The 17254-nt window shown below is 53.0% G+C and overlaps 1 protein-coding gene across 1 annotated transcript in view; it reads right to left on the reverse strand.

Moving 5' to 3' along the window:
* The window catches only part of LOC105309354 (transforming acidic coiled-coil-containing protein 2-like), a 126357-nt gene that overhangs the window by 69408 nt on the left and 39695 nt on the right, over nt 1-17254 (reverse strand). Inside the window, exon 3 of the mRNA XM_023526157.1 lies at nt 6457-6603. Within this exon, the coding sequence (XP_023381925.1) occupies nt 6457-6603 (147 nt within the window). The remainder of the gene's footprint in view (nt 1-6456; nt 6604-17254) is intronic.

A 17254-nucleotide genomic window follows, 5' to 3' on the forward strand; every position in this document is an offset into this window, starting at 1 on the left:
TCCCAGCTCTGCTGGGAAGTCTGTCACGTGTGTTATGCTGTGTCTGTCTGCTTCCTTCCCCCAGCGCCCCTGGCATTGCCGGCGGTTAGGGGTGGGCGATGTGGATTAAATGCCTCCTGCTGATCAAACACGGAGCTACGTCCTTCGCATATGCCTCATATACGTCTCATCCACACCTCACAGTCACTCCAGTTACCCACCAGCCTCATTCTAAAGATGGGTAACGCAGGCTCAGGGAAGTCAAGTAACTTCCCCAAAGTCACATCCAGGGCATGTCTCTCCAACTTCATGCCCCTTGCTCTGCATCATATCACACCTGGGATGTGGCACAGAAGAAACCCAGGACGTGTCTGCAGAGCAGGCGGACAGACCGACGGAAACCGCATGACCCGACTCAGTCCGACCGGAGCGCGTGGCACTCTCTCCCGGCTGCTGGCGCAGCTTCTAAGCTCAAGTCTAACAGAAACTGAGCACAATCAAGGAGCCAGACCCTCGGCAGGGAGGGGCCCAGGCCAGGTGTGCTCTGATGAGAAGCCCCTCTCCCGCCCTACCTCCCTGGCGCCTTGCCCCTGTTCCCGCTTCTCCCTTGGACTGGGCGGGGGGGGGTCTATTTCCCATCTGTGACCACGCCTGCTCCTGACAACCCCAGTTCCGCACTGCCGGCTGGATCTGAGGGCTCGAAGGCACACACCTGTTTGGAAGAAAAGCACCCTCCTGAAGCGCAAAATCTTAAATTATAAAGAGGCACCCGGGAATGGAGGGCGAGCTCCCGGGCCTCAGGGCTCTGGAACCTTCTACCACCAGGCGCTGTGCTGGGTACTTCCAGCCTTGCCTTCACTGGCTCCTCAGAGCTCCACAGCACCATCTGCGCCTCCCTGAACCCCACTGCAGGTCGGATTCCCTTCCTGGCTGCTCTCGGGGTCCCGGGACTGCGGCCCAGGCGAGGTTACATGCTGGAGCCCTGCATCTTCTCCCAGCCGGGCCCCACTGAGCAGGGCCAGACCCTGGCTTCCCCGCTCCTTCCTCCTTCTCCTAGAGAAGGCGAAGGACCACAGGGCGGACCCCACCTTGGTCCTGCCCTCTCCATGCCTGCTCTGCCCAGGCCGAGGAGGCCACCTTCTGTGGATTTCAGAGACTAAAGTAACAGCCTCCCTCCGCTCCTCAGGCTGAAGCTGGCAAGGAGAAGCTTCCAGACACGCCCATCCAGCACACATCGGATGCTCAGCGGTTGTCCAACACCACTTCCCATTCCTGAGACTGACCAAGAGCAGGAGATCCAGCCCAGATGGCCTCTGCTTGACCCGCCAGGATGGTGACACTCTGCGCCATGTCCAGGCCCAGTCTGCCCTGTAGGAAGGGGGTCTGACAGGCAGGAGAATGACTGAAATGGGACATGGCCGCTGTAAATAAGAAGCCGGATTAGACCCATCTTCTCAGAGCAGTGTGTCACCAGACTGTGTCGACATCAGCAATCCCAACGTCTTTATAACACAAAGGATGGTCCCGACTCCCCCTACAAAATTAACCGCTGAGCTGTGAGTGGCAGAGTGTGAGGCTGTGCAGGACTTTTCAGGGGCAGGCAAAAGGGCACCGTCGGCCTGGAAAGAGGTCTCTGCATGCCTTCTCCTGCCTGGGAAAAGTCCTCAAATCTGGGAGGAGTGTTGGGAGAGAGATGGGAGCAATTCTGGGCTGTCCACAGCAGGCAGGGGCTGGGGGCCGCTAGCCAGAACCCTGGAGAGCCAAGGCCAGCTGCCTCCGCCCCACCCCCATGCTGCATTCAGGGTGGACTTTCTCAGGGGTGAGTCCCCTGGGCCTCCTGCATCAGCACCGTGGAGCCAGCTTCCTCCCAGCAGAAGCTCAGCTGCTTCTCATTTTTTCCTCCATCTCATTTTTTCCAGGTCTATCCAAGCAGCTCTTGGCCAGGTTTCCAAGTTATCAATTCCTAAAGGACAGTGTCCCCAGCTGGCTGAGTGGGGTGTTACCTCTGAACAGGGATGGCAGCTGCTCAGGTTCACATCCCGCCTGACCCATGGGCCAACCCACCAGACTCTTTGCCACGAGCCCTCCCCCTGACCCCCAGGATCCAGCACCCCGCGGTCAGCCGAGGCTGCCTTGGCCTGAGTGAGGGCTTTCGACTTGCGGTCCTGGAAATGCCTTACAATCAGATTCCCTGCCTGGCTTCAGACTCTTAGAGCTCAAATAGTCACTGCATGATGCTGGCCAGGGAGGACCGCAGAAGGACTGCGCTGAAGGGACGGAAGGCCTGTGGGAAGCTTGGCCACTGCGGCGGGCAGTGTCTCTCCCAGGATAAGCTCTTTGCTTCGAGCAGGGCTGAGAAGCAAAGGAAGCGCTCTCTGCTCCCCATGGCCTCTCTCAAAGTCACATCTGTTCTCCCCAAGGCTGTGGCCTAATGATTACCGATGGGCACAGGGGAGCGGAGGGGGTGTGAAAACTCCTGGAGAAAAGCCATTTGCACTAGCGACAGGGGATTGTGCCATCATTTCCACAGCAGCCATCAGCAGCAGGCGGAGGCAGCAGGAAGTCAGCCAGCATGTTTGCAAGAACAGAACATCTGTCGATTCCGATTCTGTAATAAGATGTTGCCCCCGGCTTTCTTTGTCAAGACACCAGGTCTGCCCCGCTGCTCCTCTCCAAGGCCAGAGGGGACGACAAAGCCACAGATGTGACGGGGACCACAGTCACCCCTGTGCATGGGGAAAACACACAGAAGGCGGGCCGGCTCCAACAAGAGAAACCTGGCTGGAAATGCGGACGGATAGGACTCCAGACTCTGCCCAGGCTCGGAGATAACAATTCTATTTCAATGAAATGAAACTGTCATCTGTGTATTTTTGAAACTTGCTTTGAAAACCCCCAGGGAACCACTAGAGGTGGGGGAAAGACAAGACTAGACTCATTTGGATCCCTGGAGCCAGGCCATGGCCTGCGGAGCTGGTGACACCCGAAGGTGCAGGGGAGGGTGCACTCAAGGTCCTAAAAGCACAGCTGTCCCTCCCGAGGCTCCGCGTCCTGGCACGGGGGCCCCGCTCAGTCCACTCCTGAACTGCCGGGCAGTTAGAGAGACCCTTTAAAAACGCGAATCTGACCACAGCTCTGTCCTACCTCTGGGCTTCTCGGCTCTTAAAAAATAAAGCCCTAAAGTCAACGGCCGAAAGCCAAAGCTGGAGCAATTTAAGCAACAAAATAAAGTAGCGTTGGATTATCCTCGGAAGCATAAAAGACACCCATGAGTCCGCACTGATATACACAAGCGAATTAATTAATAAAGAGGGGAGAGGACCGATCCCCTGTGCAGAAGAATTACAAATAGCTCACGTAGACGCTTTGCCCCTCAAGAGTGAGCACAACTCTGTACTGCGTAGGGGGGGGCTGGACATAGTGATGCCTTCCAGGGGAGACGCGGAGGGGGGGCAAAGCCAGCAGGCTGACAGGGAGGCGCCTGATGAACATGGACTCCGCCGAGCAATCAAGGACAACACCAACAGTCACAGACCACGTCAGCAGCAGGGACCTTTGATACGATGTGATGAAAATGGCACTTTACATCTGTGATCTTCCTCCCCAAACCCATAAGTCCAGTCTATTCGGGAGAAAAACATCAGATAAATCCCAGTTGAGGGACATTCTACAGAATACCTCCTTAAAATTGTCCAGGTCATCAAAAATAAGGAAAGTCTCAGAAACTGTCATAGCCAAGAGAAGCCTACGGAAACATGATGACTGAACGTAATGTGGTGTCCTCGATGGCGTCCCAGGACAGAAAAAGGACATTAAGGGAACAATAAGGAACTACGAATACACTGTGGACTTCAGTTAAACATCACGTCTCGATACGGATTCATTAAAGGTACCAAATGCACCACAGAGTTGCTAAGATGTCGATACTCGGGGAGACTATACGCTTGGGTAAGTGGGAACTTCTTATACTCTTGTCTCAATGTTTTGGTAAAGCTAAAACTGTTCTTAAACGAAATCTATTAATAAAACAAATTCTATCAAGGGGAAAAAACAATCCTTAACGTGACAGTGTGCCCCACCCTGGGCGCTGGTCCTGGCCCCCGCCCGCCATGCCACGCACCTTCCCTCCTCTCCAGGCTCTGGGCACCTCTGCTTTCGCCCCCTTCTCTTTCCCCCGGGTTTCTATACACACTGTTCCTTCCCCTGTGCTCTCCCCAGCCCATGCGTAGTTAAGCCCACTCAGCCCTCAGCTCCCAGCTTCCCCTGGAAGCCCTCTCCAGCCACCCAGACTGGTGGGGTTACAGGCTCCATCCACTCCCATGCTGCACCCTCTTCCGTCCCACCGAGGACTGTCGCTCTGTGTCCGTCTTGTCCAGTGAGCTGTCCAGTCCACAAGGGCTATGGCACAGTGTTTGGCCCAGAGTACCCCCAAGTTCATGCCACCGACCATTCCGATGCATAAATAAATGTGATTCAGAAGCAACACCAACAGAGTTGGCTCCAGGGAACAATCAGCAAGCGTAAGATGATCGGATGCACCTGTGTGGGAAGTTTATCACCTGCAGCCCAGGTGACCTCAGGAAAGAAGGACCCGAAGCAGGCAGACGTCACTTGCAACTCCTGGTGCCAGGGTACATCAGAGAAGCTCTCTGACCCCCCAGACTATCTGCCTCAGGGAAAGGTCTGGAGGGCTGTGTGTGTGTGTGTGTGTGTGTGTGTGTGTGTGTGCGCGCGCGCGCGCGCGCAATAGAGATTAATTTCATCAAAAATCTATTTTAGCCCTTGGATAAGCTTGGTTCTCTTTTTTAAAATCAAGATATAACTTACGTACAGTAAAATTCACACTTTCTAGGTATACAGTTTCATGAATTCTGACACATACAGCCATGTCGCCACCACCACCATCAAAACATATTGCCCCTGAAAGAGCCTCATGTCCCTCTGTAGTCAGTTCCCACTCCCGACAACCAGCCCCCGGCAACCACTGGTATGTTTTCCGTTCCTTATAGTTTTTTGCTTTTTCCAGAATGTCATATAAATGAAATCATAAAGAATGCAACTTGTTGGGTCTGTTCTTTTTCACTTGGCACAATGCATTTCAGAGTCATCTATTTTGTTGCACAGAACAGTAGTTTGTTCCTTTTTTATTACTGAGTAGTCTTCGATAGGACGGATCACCACGATTTGTTTATTCATTCACCAGGTGGTGGGCATTTGGGTGGTTTCAATTTTGGAGCGATTATAAAGAAAGCTGCAGTCAACACAGAGGTTTTTTAGGTGAATACCTATTTTCATTTTTCGCCGGTAAATTCCTAAAAGTGGGTTTTCTCAGTCCTACGGTAATTGTATGTTTAACTTACATGAAACTAAAAGGCAGAATATTTATTGAAGAGTAATTTTTAAAATTTCTTTGATGCCTCTGGCCTTGGGCCAAGGGTGGAAACCTATGGGAACCTGCCCCCTAGTGGTGAGATGGCACGAGCACTTTGGGAACAGGAGTGTTCGTGGGTGTTTGGGGAGACGCCCTTGGTTTGCCTTAGACACAGCGGGTGTTTAATAAATGGGCATCGTCTACCACTTTGCCCCTCCCCCCAACCCCTTACAGTCTCGCCCTTTCCCACTGCTTGCTCTGGGCACCTCCGTGCCTCCCCTGCTCGCTGGAGCCACAAGCTTTCCCTTCTCAACACACCCAGGTGTACTTAGCTCTTCACATCAAAACAGCCAAGAAGGCTCTTTAGGGGACTTAAGTAGCTAAGCAGAATGATTTATAATCAGAACCACCTGTTTACATAGACATAGGAGTTCCATGTACTTGTCGTGGTGGTTAATTTTGTGTGTCAATTTGGCTAGGCCACTGTAGCAAACACCAGGGTAGATGTTGCTGTGAGGGTATGTTTAGTAGATGAGATTAACATTTAAATCAGTAGACTGAGTAAAGCAGATTACCCTCTGTAACGTGGGTGGGCCTCATCCGATCGGCAGAGGACTGAAGAGAAAAAGTCTGACGTTCCCTGAGGAAGAGCAAACTGCCAGCAGCAGACGGCCGTCAGACTCAACCTGCAGCATCACCCGTCCCTGGGTCTGCAGCCTGTCGGCCTGCCCTGCGGATTCTGAACTTGCCCATCCCCATTTGCATGAGCCAATTTCTTAAAATACATTCCTCTCTCTCTCTTTATATATACATCTATATAAACCACCTACTGGCTCTGTTTCTTTGGAGAACCCTGATGACAAACTTGTCCGCACAGGGCATCCCATAGTTACATGGCGAGCTTGCCGGCAAGAGAAACTTCAGATCCACTGCGGCCCAAACATGGCATCACAGCCCATCACAGACATGGCATAACAGGTCCAAATTTCAACGCCTTGTGGGCACTATCCCAAAGTCAGCTCACCCCGAGGCCTACAAGGCAGACATCAGCAGGCCCCTCCTCTCCAGGGGCAGTGGCTGTGGAGAAAGACAGCTTTGTACAATACCTGCTCAAGCCCTTGGCCGGACCCCGGCAGGAGCGGGTGGAAGCTTCTACTGCATCACCAGCTGAGGCCGAAGGCAAAGATGCGTGTTCTGGGGCTGGGGCAGAGCGATCGGCACGGGGAGCAGCTGGGGAGGTGCTGGGGACACAAAGGGAGAATTATTCCCAGTGGAACTGAGCTCATTAATGGCACATTCATGAGGCCCCCACGCCCCACCCAAGCCACCGACCCACACGGAATGGCTATTTAAAGACCCAGCACACTGCCTCCCTGGGCCCCCACCGGTTCCGGGGGCCTCCGCTGAGACACAGAGGAGGCGCGCCCCACACCGCAGCAGCCCCCAGGCCAGGCGGTGAATTCCCGCCTCGCGAGGCTCCTGCAAACCTGGGGGTTCTTTGACAGAGGCAGCTGGGTGTTCAGGAGTCTCTGTGGGGCGTCTCGTTTGATTTTTGTTCGAGGAGGGGGCTTTTTTATAATCATTTCTAATAATTCTTTTACAGACAATGAAACTATGAGTTAGGAACTAAACGACAACTTTGTAAATTCCCTGAGATTTGCCCCAAAAATCCAAGGGTGAGAAAAGTCAAGGCGAAAAGGCTGATGGGTAATCAAGGAACCTTCTCCCTGGTGGAGAAGCGTTTCTAGAGCGGAGGGATGTCCTTCATTCAATGGGTGAGTGCCGCCTGCTGGACAGCCAGGGAAATACCCGGTGAGCAGGGAGGCCCCTGGAGGATGTAGGGCAGGAAAGACAGCCCCCTGCACACACACCCTCAGAAGCCAAAAGGCACAAGATGGGAAACTCACAATAGGTTGCCATTTCCCTCCTTTGGCAAAGAGCAAGGCTAGCGATGCCCCCCACACAGTAAAGCCTGGGAACGGTTCTCAGGGTGGGCTGGCCTCCTAGCCTCTTTCCAGCTGTCCACGCCGCTGTCCGCAGGGGAACTGGCAGGGCTGAAGGTGGCCGAGCTGGAATGACGTGACTCAGCACCGAGAGCCTGGGACCAGCCTGAGGTCGAAGCCAGGCTGGAGGTTCCAGAGCCCTCCCTCCCACGTGAGCACCTGCAGAACGCCCCCAGACTGCGGGAATGCAGGACGCTCGGGCATCCGTGTCAACGGAGTTCTGCTGATTTCCATGTTCTCTGACTCTGCCTACAAGGTCATCTGCCCGGCCTGGAGGACAGCTGCCAAGGGCGCCCCACACCCAACGCACTGGAAGGCTCCTCGGTCTTGCCCCAAATCCCTGTCACAGCTCGGCAGGTCTTGCAGGGCTGTCCTTGGACTCGACCCCGCTTCTGACGCCCTCGCCCTCACCCGTGTTGCTCCAGCCTGACAGACCCTCAGCACCCACAATGCTGCGTCCCATCTTGCGACTTTCGCCCCTCGTCAGGCCAGTGATTCCTTGGCCTCCACTAACCAACAGCTACAAAAACATTAGCAGCTCATCCCGATGGGGTGCCAGGTCCTGTGCACCCTGCTCCGGGTGTCACCCTGGGTGCCCTGCATTGGGCGCCCAGTCCTGAATGCCCAGCGCTGGGTGCCCGGTCCCGTACTAGGCGCTTTACACATACGGCCTCAGGTAACTCTCCCAACAACACTTTGAGGCGAATGTTGTCATCCTCACTTTCCAGATAAGGAAACTGAGGCTCCCAGAGGTGAGGTCACTTGGCCAAGGTCACAAAGCTCGTAGGTGGCAGAGCCAGAACGTGAACTGAGGCCCCAGATCCTTTGCCGCCTACGTGTCCACTTTCTAACGGACTCCCCTAGTACACACCTGGAAGCCCCACACTCACTCTCGGTGACACGGACCACTGAGGACCTGAAGACGACTAGGGAGACTGGACCATGAGTTCCACGAGGACAGGGCTGCATCTATCACCCTCACCCCAGCATCCCAACATCCAGCCAGCCCCCTGCTCTCCACCCCGCCACAGTGCGCACTCAAAACAGAGGCAGAGAGAGGGGTGGGGTGTCTGGCCAGACTGGCCATGATCGAGCTGGGTGCTGGGTGCAGAGGCCGGGCTGGAACCCACGCTGCCTTCTCCCCGGAGCCCCACAGAAGCAGGGAGGAAAACAGAAATCAGAGAATAATGACCCCGAGTAAGCCCGGAGCAAGGCCACCCGCAAGGGAACACAAGTGACGAGTGCTTGGGCGGAACCCAGCAGAAGTGCAAAGTGGGTTCACAGACGGAGTGACACCTCGGTTATTCGAACCGTTACCTGTGAGAACCCGGACAGTGGCTAAAATAATATTTTTCGTAAAGGAATGACTCAAAACAATGATGCGAACAATTGGGAGCTTTTAAGCTGCTTGAAAGAACCATTTTCACACGTTGGAATTCTACGTTTAATCATATTCGTAAGGAGTGACTACGCCACTCACGAACCCGACTTCTAGTCGAAAACTTAGCCTCCTACAGAAGCGACACGGGCCGGGCTCCTTCCTCCGCACGCCCCGGGAAGATTTTACTTCATTAACGCGAGCTGCGGGAAGGCGGTCTCGTTGGTGGTTCCGTGACTTTCAGGGCACTGTCCACGTGCAGGGACAGATTTCTGTCTCTGAACACCAGAGGGGAGGGGACGCTGCCTTGGATCTGGGGCCTCCGGACAAGGCCGGCTCTGCAGGCTGAAACACCACGACAATCATACTCCACCAAAGAGGATGCCCCCATGTCGCACGCAGCCCCCCCATCCCTGAGAACGCCCTCGGGCTCCCCTCGGCTCTGCAGCCTCCTTCAGTCCCGAGACCATGGCGCCTGCTCCCTCCACCCTTCCACTGTTGGCCTGACCCCCAGGGCCCCACCCTTCCTGCACTGGCCTGCTCCCGTCAGCCAAAGGCACCAAACAAATGACTCAACGGCTCTGTTAAGAATGAGGCTTCCCCTCCCTCCTGACCTCCGGCCTGCTGTGAGCCCGTCCCCAGTGGCTGGGCGGCAGGTCAGGCCCCGACAGCGCTCTGCTCAGTGACTCCCGACTGAAGCTCTGACACGCGGACCCCCAAAGACACCCCCTAGCTCCGACTTCCTTCTCGTCCCTCCTAACCCTCCCGCCCCCCGGGTTTCCTCAGTGGAGTGCTGCGACCAGCGGGCCAGGCCCTGGCATCGGAAGTCAGGACTGCCCTTGATTCTCCCGGTTCTGTCTCATGCTGAGTCACCTCCCTCCGCCTTCCGGGATCCTCTCTGTGTGGCCACCTCTGCTGGCCCAAGCCTGCAGCCTCTCTGCGCTGGACTCCTGCACATCCTGTGCTGACAGGCTGCCTCCCCTCTGGTCCCTGCACCTCCAATCCACACGGACACCGGAGTGACCCAACTTGAGTTCTAATCAGGTCCTTCCCTTGCCTAAAACTTCCTGCCTTTGGAATGCAGGTGAAGCTCCCCAGCCTGTGGGCTCCCACGACCCATGTCTGTCCCCTCCCAGGCTCGTCCTCTCCTCCTCGCCCTGTTCTCACCCCATCACGCCAGTCCCCCGATGCTCCCGATGCTCCGGGCAGCTTCCCGCCTCTATGCCTTTGCGCAAGCAGACCCCGCCCTGAATGCCCGCCTGCCTCTCTCGGCGCCCCCGCCCCCGGTCCTGAAGTGCCACTCAAACCAGTGGGGGAACCATGCCCGCCTGCACGGGCTGGACTGGGTCTGACCTCTGAGTATCTCATTTTCTGCTAATGTGTCCTCCTCCCCTTCAACGTGGTCTCTCCAGCCCCCAGCACGGAGCCTGGCACATGGAAAATGCTCAGCCCGTGGGAGGCCCTTCCCTTCCACCACTGGCCTCCCAAGCATGCCACCAACAGGACAGTGGGACAACTGTCCTGCCTTCTTGGAACCCCAGAGTCCAACCCTCTGAGGCAGGACCAGCAACGTAATTTGCAGACAAAATGGAATGCAAAGTAAACACGCCGAGCCCCATATTCCGAAAGTGTTAAGAATTTCAAGACGGTGACAGCTGAGCATCGAACCAAGCACAGGGCCCTTGTGAGTGCAGGGCCCTGGGTGACTGCCTGAGCTGCACACCCATGAAGCCAGCTCTGGTCCTAGACCCCGAAGAGGAGCTTACACAGGGTCCCTCTGAGGCCCCTGAGCTGCTGGAGCAGCCATGAGAAGCAGGCAACGACAGCCCAGCTTCTCTTTGCTAACTCCCATCTCGGCTCAAGCCTCTGCTCAAGCCTCCCAGGACCGGCAGTGACTCGCCTTAAAGACATCATTTTCAAGGAGAGAGGTGGGCCCTTTCCGATGCCCAGCACCACCCCCAGCCCTCAGGGGGACTCGCGACAGCTGCCAACCCTGGCACAGAGGTGGGCAGAGCACTGAGATGGGGGTCCACACATCTGTCCTCCCTTCTTCTCTGCAAGGCATCTACGTTCCCTTTCCCTTGATCTCGTCCCCTAGAAAGTGGGCCAGGGGGAGGGTAGAATGATTTTCTAGTTATAGAAGTCCGGATCCCTTTTCCCATTTAAGGAGTTAATCAATGTTTTCCGAGCCTTCCTGAAATAACAAAAAGGCTGAATACAAATTCACATAGGGTGTCTATATTTTTGGAAGATGAAGAAAATGATTTAACTTAAGCCTGTTATTTATTTTTTTTACAAGTAGAGTTGATAAAGAAGGCACATAAACCACCATACTTTTAGCAGACAAGGCAGTCTTTCCTGCTGGGCCCAACTGGCCAAGATCTCAGAAGCCTTCTAGACACAGATGCCTAAGGAACCGCCACGAAGGGGTCAGAGGTTACCATCCCTGATTCAGTACCTCGCCAAGGTCCTCACAAATAACAACGAGTCCCACTAACCATTCTGGTGCAGTTTCCACCCACACAGGACCTGAGAAACACGGGACCTTCCTTCAGGGCTTGCATTCGGCCCCGTGGCCCGACACGTCCGGCTGCAGCAAGATGCTGTCAACGACTGTTGTCTTTTGATTCGTGTTCGGGGCTTTTGAGTCCTTCTTGGCAGAGCCCCCGCTGAACTGATGGCAAATTTCACTTCAGAGATCGGCTGGAGTTGCCAAATTAAGCCCTTGTCCAAGGACAAACACCAAAGTGACCCTGGCTGTCATGGAAGGGTGATAACGGCCCCCAAGATACAGGCCGAACACATCACGTCCTGCCGGGCCAGATGGGCAACAGCGTCTTATCTCTCATTTCGTATCACCATCTGGAAGGTATTAGCACAATAGCCTCCCTCACAGGCCTCTCGATTTTTTTTTCTTGAATCCCCAAGTGCACACGATCACGTCATAGGCCAAGAGCCGAGGCCAGAGACGGCTCAGATTAGACAGTCAGCCCAACGGAGGCCCGGGATCTGATCAAATGAGCCTAGCAATGGTTGACAGATACAGCATGCACCTCTGAGACACCCAGCCACCGGACAGCAACAAAGCCAAAATCAGAAGGTGCCCAGAGGGGCTTGCAAATTGGCTGGAAACTCCAAGACAGACGCATGGAGCTATTTCTAGTGGCCAGTGAGATAAACCAGCACTTGAACTTCGGCCCACGTGAGAATTTGAACAGCCCCCAAACGGGCTCCGCACAGTTAACCCTGAACTGGCTTGTCAGTTCTTCCTCAGAATGCAGTGACCCTCCTTCCCCTCAGAGTCGGCCCAAGTAAAACAATCAGAAAGGAAAATGTTTACTAAAAGGAAAGCCATAAACACCAGCCTGAACTATACAAGAGGCTTTGGTCTGGATTGATGAGCCAGGTCACTAACTCCCATCACTGTCCCCGTCACCAGCAGCTCTTTGGGTCCTCCAGGTGCAAGATACCTCATGGGCCCTGGTTACAGAGAACGCAGAGATGGGAGGACAGACAGCCAAAAAAACTGATCTCAGTCAGACAGACAAGATTTATCTCTTTACTCAGAAAGCCAGAATCTACCTACACAGATAAAGCAGTTCACGAACCAAGAAAAATCAAAATGAAAACAAAATCCTGTGTTAATATGACCACATGAAATCGTTAATATTTGACAACTGCAAATATAGCAACTCACGTGCTTCAACCTAATGGTAGCCAGGTGGACACTGGAAACTCAAAGGTTCTGACCAGACACATAGGTGCACCCCAATTTACTCAGCAGGCTGGGTACTGGTTACATACATTTGTCTCATGAACGTGTACCTTTTAAATGGTACAAAGGAATTCTGTTACCCAGAGAAGACTCGTGGGTGATCCTTTTCCTAAATTAAAACCATAATAACTCCCTTAATTGTTCAGTTTTAATAGGTGCTTGCTCAAAAAAGGTTCGCCTAACCTTTGTGAGATAGTTTGAACCCACCCGTAGTTAAAAGATGAAACCAGAATAAACCACAGGATCTGGAGCAAGAGGGAAAAACAGAAGCTGTAAGTCAGGATGAATTCCCTGTGCTTTCAACTTCGAAAAATTCTAAAACTCCGTTTCTGAATTTGGAAACTCTCGCGAGGCTATGCGGCTGAGCAGGAGCTAGCCCTCCGCCACCAGCTGCTGGGACAGGTGTCTCCGACCCTGAGGGGCTATAAATAGTCAGACAGGTGAGGAGAAAAGCATCTGGACAAGACCTCCTTACCCAGCGGTTCCCCGAGTGTGGACCCCAGACCGACAGTAGCAGCGTCACCTGGGAACTGGTCAGCGATGCCCAAGTCTTGGGACCTCCTGAATCAGGAACTCTGGGGTGGCAGGGAGCAGCCATCTGAGCTGTAACCGCATTATTCTGATGTTTGCTAAAGTCTGACTCTCACGGACGTGAGTCAGGTGAGTAGTTTTCCAGCTGTGTCTGTGGGGTCCTCCGGGTCTGCATAGACCCGTTTGCATTCCCGACTGTGGGAAAGGCACAGGAGGTTCCCGGATGTACCCAGAGTGTCCCCGATTCACTGTTTAATAAATGGTGGTACAACTGGAAAGTTTCATTTGAAAAACAATTCTGCTGCTTAAAAAAAAAAAAAAAGGAAATATTGAACAGATGCAAGTCCAAGCAGCCATGGGCAATCTAGTCACTTGTAGAATGCTCTCGAAGGTGTAGGCTCAGCTCTCTGCACCATCCAGGGATGCCGAAAGCAAAATGGAAGCTCAGCCACTTAAAGTGGGTTCAGGGGCTCTTCCTGAGGAGAAAGCAGGTTTTGATGTCATATAGGGCTTTAATAAAAAAGGAGCGGTGGTCAGAATTCCTTTCGCTTTGTTTGAGAAGTGCCTCAGAGACGGGGGCCCTCTCTCTCCTTTCCTATCCTGAAAGAGTTCTTGAAAGAGAACGGGACCGCGCCGAAGAATTAGCAGGCGACAGGGAAGGAGAGAGAGAAGCCTGCTCTGCTTTCCTCTCAGGTAGCCTAAAGCAAATGCTCCAGTCTCATTTTTTTTTTTTTAATATATTTTTAAAAACATTTTTAAAAATTTAATTTCAGTCTAATGTACTAAGGCTGTTTCTGTAGGGAGGGCTGTTGCAGCCTCCTCACCATCCAGTTTCTTTCCTCTCCCCACCTCAATCTCACACTCTCCTCTCCTGTCTTTAAACAGGAAGTAGAGGGGCACCCTTGGGTGGTGCTGCAGTCTGAATATGCCCCCCTCAAATTCACAAGTTGGAGTCATAACATTCGAGGAAACGGTGTTAGGAGGCAGGGCGTCTGGGGTGATTAGGTCATGAGGGTGGAGCCCTCATGAATGGGATTAGTGCCCTTTTAAGAAAGACCCCCCCCCCCCCAGATTGCTGCCAAGCCCTTTCCTCCACTGAGGACACAGCAAGACATCTGCTACCGGAAAAGGGCCCTCGCCTGACCACCCTGGCACCTTGATCACAGACTTCCGGCTTCTAGAACTATGAGCAATAAATTTCTGCTTAAAAACCACCCAGTCTGTGAGCACAAATGCACGAAGACCGGTGGAATGGGGGGAGGGCCTTGCTGAGGTTTGGAAGGCTACACACAAGGTTAAGTACAGCTGATTCTCGTTACAATGTAACGTCACCACAGACATTGAATCAGCAAATACTGAACCATCGCTCCCAGGGGCTAGGTTACTGCCAGCCTCTGGTCACCATTTTCGTCCATCAATCAATACATAATCTTGTTTTATTGTGTTTCTGTTTAAAGACACCTTATCTAATACAGTAGGCCCCCTACAGCATAGTACCGAACCCTACATATTCTGTGTTTTTTCCCATGCATACATATACTTTACGGCTTCTCTTTGGCATAGCCAAATTGCCCGCATCACTACTCTTGTGCTTTGGGGTCACTATGAATAAAATATTGGAGTTAATAGAACATAAGCACTGAAGATACTACAAGAGTCCATCCTATAACCAAGATGGTTACTAAGTAACTAATGGGCAGGAAGTGTAAACAGCATGGGGAAATGGACAAATGGATGATTCATGTTCTGGGCAATTTAAAACTTATTGTTTATTTCTGGAATTTTCCATTTAATATTTTCAGACTGCAGTTGACTGCAGGTAACTGAAGGTGTGGAAAGAGAAACCAAGGATAAGAGGGGAGTACTGTATATATTGTTGATTCGTTAACATCAAATTCGTGGCCAACATCACTACTATGGCTGAACGAAGCTTATCCCACCCAACTATCTTCCCCATAAGGCACATCCCAGCCTTCTTGTGCTTAGAAACACCAGAGAGCACTTCAGCATTACACCGGGGGGCCATTTTAAATGGCAAAATAGACAAAACACGCAAAATGACAAAAAGAAACATGGCACTAAATATACCTTGAAAAGACTTGCTTGCATTATGAGAGCTCCCCCAAGAAGACAGAGCATCACCTCGCTCCATCTCAGCCGGGAGCATGCATGTCAGGTGGCGCATGTTTTCTGCTGTTGTGTACGTGTCCATGAATGACCAGGAAAAAGCCACGAGTACTGATCTTGGGCTTACAAATAAATCCTAGTGAATAGGCGATTTCACAAATATGGAATCTGTATAAGGGAGATGGACCATATTCTCTGGAGACAGTTGGTAACCAAAGCCAGACCAACCCCTGTTCCTGTCAGAACTGCTTCTTTTCCACCAATTCCAGCAAAGACAAAACAGTACAACTCAGGACAATGGTTCATTAACGCTGGCAAGGCGCCAAAATTGCACAGTTGGCACAGAGATCTTCTTGAATCTTTCTACTAGGAAATAAAGCCAGAAAGCTGGCCAAGTTCTCGGCCCCGATACAATCTATACTTAGCCACTGGTTCCTTCCTGTACCACGTGATCATGTTTGGTCATGGTCACAGGTGACACAACTTCTTCATTCACTGTCTTTCTTGGTCTTGAGAGAGGCCAGTGATGTAGGCGGGACCCCGGAGGGGCGGCATGAGGAAACCTGGCTCCAGCCCTGGCCAGGGGAAAAGTTCAGAACACAGGTGTGGCAGCCCCCTGACCTGCTTCGGATCCCAGCTCTGCCACTTACCAGATCTGTGCCCTCGAGCACGTTAATGTCTCTGAGCCTCTATCTGCTCATCTCTAAAACGGCCATCACAACAGAACCCCGCACCTCTAGGGGTGTTGTGAGGATTTAGGGAGAAGCACTCAGCAGCTGTCTGGAGCACAGGAAGTGCCATCAACAGGAGCTTTAAGAGCAGGCATCACTGGCCTACTGTGAGCAGGGACAAGTCATCTAAAACCCAGTCTCGGGTCTGCGAGGGGACTTTAAAAGCACCAATGACACCACCGACGGGACTTCAGGTCTCCTGAGGGCCATCCAGCCGAGTCACCCTGCGTCCTCTGCTCCGAGAGCTCTCCCCTTGCCCCTCTGTGTCCCTTGGCCATAAAATGAGAGCATGGACAAACATGATCTCTGTCCCCTTTCCAGACTTCACCAAGGAGCATGTGCCCCGCCAGCTACAGCCCCCGGTCCCAAGGAGCCAAATGGGCATGCCCAACTTCTCACTGGCATCTCCTGCACCCTCTTTGGGTGCTGAGGGCCTTGTACCCCAACCAGGAGACCTCCTTTAAAAAGTTAAACTCGCACACGAGTAAGAACTCTGGCTGACTCCCACCTGTAAAGGCAGCATTCAGAACGCCACGTCGATGCATAGCTGTCTTAAAATGTCTGTCTCTCGCCTGGAGCTTCTTGCTGTGTCAATCCCTCCCTCATATTCCCCTCCAGGGAAACCTCCTCCCAGTTTATGAAGAGGCCCCTGGATGCCATCCCAGCTTGTCTGTCACTGACCACCTGTGCCCTAAGAGGGGCACCTGGGGGCTGGTGGAGGGCAGCACACACTGGCCGCAGGCAGGTGGAGATGGAGGCCAGCCCCACCCCTCCTCGCTAATCCAGTTCAAGTCCTCCGACATTCCCCAGGGGCTGGCCCCATGCCAGGCTGGGTGCTGTGCGTCCAGAGGTTGCAACTGATCCAGCTCCTCCCCCAGAGGAGATGGACTAAAGCGGATAATTTCTTGGTATCTGTGAAGGCCAGTAACACAGCGGGACACAGGTGGCTGCGGGAACTCAGAGAGAGGGTCCTTTTTCAGCCTGGAGAGAAGGCTTCCTGGAGGAGGGGATGCTGGGCTATGAGCTCCAGAAGGGAAGAGACACATCTGCCCTATTCACCATGATTTCCCCAAGGCCATGTGCTGTCTGGCAAAGCGGCTGTCCACCGATAAAATTAAATCGTGTGAATGGATGGATGTACGGACAGACAGACAGATGGTAGGAAGGTAGATAGATAGGTAGATCGACAGATCGATAGATCGATAGATAGATGTGTGTTTGTGTGTGTAGAGACATCTGAGCTGAGCCCTGAGGCCGATTGTGAGCAAGCCTGATTTAAATAAAGTAAGTGCCACTACAGTCCGTGTACAGCTGAAGCTAACTGGATTTCGTTAACCAATGTCACCATAAAAATTTTTT

The sequence above is a fragment of the Pteropus vampyrus genome, unplaced genomic scaffold, assembly GCF_000151845.1.
Source record: "Pteropus vampyrus isolate Shadow unplaced genomic scaffold, Pvam_2.0 Scaffold726, whole genome shotgun sequence".
Lineage (NCBI taxonomy): Eukaryota > Metazoa > Chordata > Mammalia > Chiroptera > Pteropodidae > Pteropus > Pteropus vampyrus.